General features: G+C 41.1%; 1 protein-coding gene across 7 annotated transcripts in view; it reads right to left on the bottom strand.

The window, feature by feature from the left end:
- Positions 1-7,378, bottom strand: part of SMARCA2 (SWI/SNF related, matrix associated, actin dependent regulator of chromatin, subfamily a, member 2) — a 168,009-nt gene that overhangs the window by 104,768 nt on the left and 55,863 nt on the right. For all 7 annotated transcript variants that reach the window (XM_063081477.1, XM_063081483.1, XM_063081479.1 and 4 more), the window contains exons 11-14: positions 5,951-6,081; positions 5,690-5,747; positions 3,501-3,601; positions 2,108-2,255 (exon numbers count right to left, since the gene is read on the bottom strand). In XM_063081477.1, the coding sequence (XP_062937547.1) occupies positions 2,108-2,255; positions 3,501-3,601; positions 5,690-5,747; positions 5,951-6,081 (438 nt within the window). The remainder of the gene's footprint in view (positions 1-2,107; positions 2,256-3,500; positions 3,602-5,689; positions 5,748-5,950; positions 6,082-7,378) is intronic.

Raw genomic sequence — 7,378 nt, 5'->3', positions numbered from 1 at the left:
GAAAGTCAACTAAGTACAAGAAACATTTGGACACTCAGTGGGAGGAGTGGGGGTTTTTTTTGTTTTGTTTTTAATGAAAAGTGGTAAATGGGGCTGAATTGTGTATCTGTGTTAATCCAGATAAAACAGAAGCAGAAACTAGCAGCAGTGGGGACTAGAAATTCACAAAAATTGTAGGAAGTGATTTGGGCTTTCCTAGTCCATGGAATTGGGGGGTTGAATATTGAAATGAGCGTATGTACCTCTCCAGGTAGCAGCAGAAAGGCCTTAGCTACATCAAGGTTTAATAAATACTAATGATAAAAAAACCTATCAAGGAGCAAGAAGATAGAAAGCTGACTCATGAAGAGATTGCTCAGGGAAGGCTTTGAGCCACAATTTGAACTGATTTGTAGGAAATGGAAAAGATCTCATCAGGCAGATATGGGTGGTCAGACTCCAGGAAGAAGGAACTTCATGAGGCAAAAGCCCAAGGGGAGACAGTACAAGGCTAGTTCAGGGAATCTACAGCACCCAGTGATGGGGAGAGACAGAAAATTCACACATGGAAGTAGGAGGAGCTGGGTTAGACAGAGCTTATAAAGGTGTTGGATGGCAAGAGAAACTCAATGTGGCATTAAAAGTTATTTATACATAATCCCAAAAATGGATCTCCCATATACAGATATACAAAAATTATTAGAACATACTAGGAGTTAACAGCTACGTCAGGTAGGCCAAAGAAGATGAAAACCACTCTGGACCTCATGAAAGTGACATGGTCTTTGGAGATAACATGACCTGACTTAGGTCAGAAAAGTGGTCCTCAAAGTGTGCTCCAGAGACTCATGGGGGTCCCCAAGACCTTTTCAGGAGATCCACAGGTCAAAACAATTCTCATAATAATACTAAGGCATTATTTGTCATTTTTACTGTGTCGACATCTGTACTAATGATGCAAAAGCACTGGTAGGTAAAAGCCATCAGCACTTCAGAACAAATCAAGGCAGTGGTGTGTTAGCAGTTGCTGTATTCTTCACTCCCATGCAGTGGCAGCAAACACAGTGCCAAGTGTTCAGAATGGAGGGGACCTGACACCAAGAAGCCTGAGAAGCATTAGCCTGAAGCATGCACTTCCTGAAGTGTATTCTAGGAAACAGTGGTTGTACATGATCTTAATAGGCGATACACAAAAACAGGGTTTGGTGGTCAAAAAATAAGAAATAAGAGTTAAACAATGTTAAACAAGTTATTTTACTGCAGGACACTGATGTGCATTATGAATTACAAGTTTATTTTTGCACAGTCATTAGTGTGCTGATGTGTTTTATGGATTGCCACCACATGTCTAGCTGCCTTGAGACAGTCCAATAGTTATGCCTATTATCAATAATAACAGTCCCTACTCACTCTCACAAGTATCCAAATTTGGAATAGCGAATTATATGGTAATCCTAATTACAGATGATAGTATTTCCTATTTGATCACAAAACCTTATTTTTAATTTTTTATTTCTAAGGAACAACTTATGGAACAAACGTGCCAAGGAACACACTTTGGGTAATACCACAAAGTGACAGGAGGTGGAAGACAGCAGTTGACCTCAATCCAGACAGGCCAAAGAAAACATCTGTTATGTTTACAGCCTAGTTTTTAATCAAAGCAGAGATGCTCACACTTTTATCATGCCTTAAAAGGCATAAATGTAATAGATAGCTGCCTCTAGGTGGTTGAATCCACAGTATGGAAGTATAGCCACAATTAAAATTTTTAAAGAAATACTTCATTTACTTCAAGATGAGGTGTGGGTGTTCCCTACATTAACAGAACGTGGCTGGGTTTTCCACTTTAAAGAGATCGACAATGAAAACTATTTCAAATGTGAAGCCAGTTATTTCTTAAAACAAAATTCATCCCAAAACCATGAAAGAGAAAACTGGTATGGCAACACAGAAGTACTCTAAAAGAATTATAGGCACGATGGGGGGAACCTCAATGTTATAAGTGATGTGACCCAAAATGTCTCACTATCATGAAAACCTCTCAAGCAGTCAGTATGTGCATGACGTACTCTAATTGAAATTAAAGATTATGACTTGCCAAGGAAACACAGATCACGCCAGTTACCTGGTAATGCTTAAGGGTCCCATTAATGAGGAGGGCGGACTGCTTTTCCACCCTCTCCGAGATGGCATGAGCCACGGTGTAGTAGGACTGCGAGCCCCGTGCACTGTACTGCATGCTGTATTCATCATCCACGTCCTGCTTAGCTGTCCTGAGAGAGAGACCATGAAGAGTCACACGTGGACTGTGGGCAAATGTGTGATTTTACTTTATTCAAAAAATGAATTGAGCCTAAAATAGCCGCAATAAGTACTGTTTATTTATCACTTACTACATGCTTTGCAGTTAAAATACACTATTTGTGATCCTTATGAAAACTAAGCACAGTAGGCATTATTATCATCATCCCCATTTCAGCACGTGGAGAACTTGAGGTTCAGGGAGGTTACTTCATGGGCCTGGGTCACACCAAACATAGTGAAACCAGGACTTGAATGAAGGTGCCCTTGAGCTCAAAAGACCAATCGGAGCCCGAGCCTGCAGATTAATACTTTGCCAATAAAACTGTCCTAGGCTGCTGGGATACAAAGATAAGTCCTATTCACAGAACACAGGCTAAAGCTTGGAGGACAGGTGGGAGAGGGCTGAAGGTGACATTAAAGGAGCAGGAAAGAGGCAAGGCAGTCTTCTATTCTATCTTCTGTCCCTTGTCGGTGAGCTACAGGCAACTAGGAGCCATTGAGGGGTTCTTAAAACCTTCAATGAAGGAGCAGGAACAGACCGGTAAAACAAAGGTTTCTAAAGTAGGACATACCAGCCATGGAATAAAAACTATTAGGATGCCTATTTCTCAGGTCTTTGAAAAAAATCTCATCTTTTAAAATTTTCTCTTTTGCATGTTGTTTCACAACAATTTTCTTTTTAATACTACAGCTATACTAACAAAGAGATGTGCAGACCACTGATACAGAGGACCGACAGGAATGGGGTGACAAGTGGAGCCAGCACCATCAGAAGGGGCAGGTGGGGAGAGTTCAGGGACTGGGCAGGGGTTAGTGGCTGACGTGGCTATGACAGCAAGGACAGAGAAGAGAAAAGCATTTCTTGCATGGGTTTCTGGGTAAGTGGTGATGCCATTAAGGGAGCTAGGGCAGGCAGGAAAGCAGCCAGTTTCAGGAGGTAAGCTTGATGAGTCCAATCTGGGACAGAAATGCAAATGACAGTGTGAAGCTCAGCAATGAGCCTGAGGTGTGATGAGCACCTAAGGGAGATGAGCAGCACAAAACCCTCGGACCTGAGTGCCCCAAGCTCAGTGGTGACCTCTGAGGGCACGGTTTCAAGTAGAGGGTGGGCATAAAGTTTGCTCCCTTCTTAAATAAAATTTTCTAAAAGAAAATTCACACAGCATCATCCTCATGCAATGCATTTCCAAGGGAGAAAACTGAGAGATACACACTCAATGATCTGCTTAGCATCCTTCTCAGAAACTTCTTCACTATTTGGATCCAGAAGTATTTTCTCTTCTGTTTCCTGCCTACTGGACTCTTCTTCCTCATCCTGGGAAAGGAACGAAGATAGGGTGAAAATTACATTTTAACAAGGGAACTTCTAAAAAAAGAGATTAAATAGTTTTCAACTTCACAAACGAAATAGATAAATACAATTAAGGGAGGAAGTAAAACTAACATCTACTTAAATTGGGCAATACACCATTCCATTGCTGTTTAAATCACTGAATGACAGAACAAAGGAATCTTCTGGAGATCCCCAAGAACCCTGCTCCCAAGAATAATTATGTAAACATCATGACAGAAAGACAGATATTTATTATTTGGTTAAGAAAGGGTCCTGTAGACCATATCTGTTTTCATGTACATAGTAACTGTCCATCCCTCTCTCTCCAAAGCCAGACTTTAGAGTACTAAGTATCCTCATTCTCCTAAAAATGCTCTGATCATGCCAGTGGAACTCTGATGGCACACACGTGTCTGTGGTAGAGGAACTGGAGCTCCGAAGCACACTGCTCTGTGACTGATGCACGTCACACATTTCTCAGTATTTAGATAAAAACTGTCAATAACTTGGCAGAGGATTCAATACCTCCACCTCTCAATGGTGTAGTACCTTCAGCTGACCAGTTTGAAAGAGTCACCAAATATTCATTATGTCTACTATTAACCGGGTGTTGAAGGCTAAATCTTTCCAGGTAATCAGGAGAATATCCTCTAAGGGCAGGGCTCAGGAGGACCATGCTTTTGCGTAACTCTTGAATGAAAAAATATGAACTGACATGCTATCAGTGACAGGTCATTTAGAAGTGAGGAGTAAGCTGAGGAACTTGCACATCTCCCAGGTGAGCAAGTGAAGTGCTGAGAGGGGAGTCACTTGGGCCCCCCTGTGGCAGGCCCAAGATCAGTTCCTGGGTCTCGTGTCCCCCAAGTCAGAGTTCACTCTCTCCCCAGCTGTCCAGAGCTGGCACAGGTTGGCATCTGTTGGTTAAAGAAGCCTACTTTATCTCATTTCTGCCCCTCTCTGGCTCTCAAAGAGAAGTTTCTTCCAACAGATAATTTATGGGCCCATGCTCTGAGTAACAAGACATATTCTAAAATTGATTTTTCAACCTTTAAATAGCTCGGAGAAAGAGTAGCTGGGAAAAAAAATTAGCATGCCTCCCCAAAGTATTTGCTTTTTAATAGTTACGCTTTTTTTAACGTAACTTTTTGGTATTTTTCCTCTACGAAAGCAGTAAGTGCTCATGGTAGATTAATTTAGAAAACACAGATCCACAAAATAGAAGGAAAGTAGCAAATGTCTTGAAATTCTGGTAAGTATTCTGAGTAAGCCTGCTTTACCCAGTCCCTGGCATCTGTGCCATGTGCTCTTTCGACTAAGATTCCTCTATGCTGCTAAACATCAGATTTAATGACTACATATTAACAACGCTCTAATAAATGAGATCAAATCTTTTAATCCTTCTATTTGTAATTATTAAATTAAACCATTTCATAGTTGACCTAACAAATAATTTTGTTATTCCTTAATTTCTATTAAAAGTATCCAAGATTCCCATTTAGGTTCTAGATATATTATTTCTTCCAAGAGATGGAGAAATGTGCTTCTCTTTGGGTTACAAGTATATCCAAGGAATTCAAACAAGGATCACATTTAGAGAGACATCAAGAGGATCAATAAACTCATTAAGCCAAGCCCATGATGCCCTTTTCATCTACATTCCCACACTTACAACTTCAAATAGACTCTAAGGACTAAAGGACTTCAGAAATTGTTAGGCAGCTGACTCTCAGAGTGAACCACCTGGAGGCAAGTGATTGCCTTTCCCAAAGTAATCCATCTTCAATTCTCCCTGAAAGAGCTTTTCACCATCTCTAATTTAAGGCCAACTTCTCTTTTCTCAGTTCCAAATGAATTTTGAATTTCCCAAGTTTCCCCATCAGCCAGGAACCCCCAAGAGATCACTGCAGCATCAAAGCTTTTGCAAATCCTTAGCCCAAATCATCACTGAAAGGCCAACCCTGTAGAAAAAAAGCGATAGAAGGACACAGGGGCTGGGTCTACGTTCAAGGAGAAGGGTCTTCTCCCATCAATTTTCAAACCAATAAACCCTAAACAGAGACACATACATACCTCCTCCTCATAATCAGAATCACTCTCTTCACTGTCGGATCTAGGGGCAACTTCGTAACTAAAGAAAAGGAGAGAGAAAGAGAAAGGATCTTAGTTCTTTAAACTATAAAATGATATAGACACACATGAATTAACTAGCATGTTCTGTGTACCAATGATGAATGCAGATAACTTCAACCATCTCAGCAAAGGCCCTGTTGTTTTAGTTTCATGAATCTAAAAAGCCAAAAGGAAAACAATAATGCTGCTTTTATGCCATACCCAGGATTCATTTCCAACCAGGCGTCCAGCTGACTTGCTTTGGGTGCTTCTGGTCCGAACAGGACCTTGCCGGTTTCCGTGTGAGTCACTTTGACAGGGAGGTCGCTCATTTGGCTGCTCTCATCTATCGGCTAGAAAGGAGGAAAAGAATCACACCATTGCTTGATGTTGAGATGTTCTCCCAGTTCTGTGCTGGACGTTTCTCAGCCTTTTAGCTGCCCAGCACCTGAAACCTTTTCCTGGGCTTGGAAATTTCACTACCGAATGAGTCGTGGGAAGTGAGAGGCTACCTCCCACTATAGGAACTGAAAACACCAGCCTCCTTGGCAGCTAAGGAACAGGCACAAAACCTCAGCTCCACCGAATGAATGTACTCACCAAGGCTCCGAGTTAGGAGTTAGAAGTTCAAGGCAGTGGGGACTGACAGGCACACTGGTGGCAGCAGTGCTAGTGAAGCAGTATTGGCTGTGCCAGCTCCAGCCTGCTCCCAATAGCAGACATGTCCTCACAGGACCCACTGTACAGTATAATACTGAGAACAGCCCTGAGTCAGGTTCTCCAGTATTCCTGGAGATCTGATGAGTTAGTTTACCTCCCGTTAATACATTCCCTTCTTACTTAAATCAGGCAGAGTTGATTTTGGTCATTTGCAACTAACAACCCCCAATCCTTCAATTAATACTCCTCAGATAACGACTATTACAAAGTCATGATTTCACAGAGAACTGAAAATGGAAAAGGAAAACCTGTGTCATCTCATTAGTGGCTGGCTTGGCTTCTGCAGAACCAGTGTCCTTTATCCAAAACCAGACCACCAGGTATAACCCAACCATTGGTACCTGTGAATACGATAAAGAGAAAAGCTCTGCTCATTCGACATGGCAGATAGACCAAGACTGAGCTGAAGTTCACTAACAGACTCTAGGAAAAGTGGCTTGCTCAGAAAATTAAGAGAATAAATGAAATCACGGAAGTGTTTGACCTACTTCAGAGAACAAATTGTCCTAAAAGGCCTAAAAATGGAGCAATCCTACACCAACGAATGCTACTGATTGTGGGATGACACATACTTCTAGGAGCAGACCCTTAGGTGAAACGCTTGTTTGGAAATGCTTGATCTGTGAGTGGTTCATGTTATCTAGCTCCTGAAAAGTGATAATATGAAATGTTTAAACAATACATTAATTCCTAAAAACTAATTTTCCTAAATTACTTTTAATTGGTGTTAAGCAAAAATGGTAAGTAAAACAGTATGCTGTAGGTATCTTCTACATCTTACAGGAAATGACAAAAAAAAACCCCAAAACCCAATTTTTTTCTCCCTACTCCCTTAAGAAAGCATTATCAGAATAAGAAACAATATACTAACGAGTATTCACAAAAATAACCTTAAAGGAAGAAAAGGCTTACTCTATGCTGTCTATTTTT

This window comes from Cynocephalus volans, chromosome 16 (genome assembly GCF_027409185.1).
Source record: "Cynocephalus volans isolate mCynVol1 chromosome 16, mCynVol1.pri, whole genome shotgun sequence".
NCBI lineage: Eukaryota > Metazoa > Chordata > Mammalia > Dermoptera > Cynocephalidae > Cynocephalus > Cynocephalus volans.
Note: the sequence above shows the minus strand (reverse complement) of the source record. Positions and strands in the feature narration are given on the sequence as shown.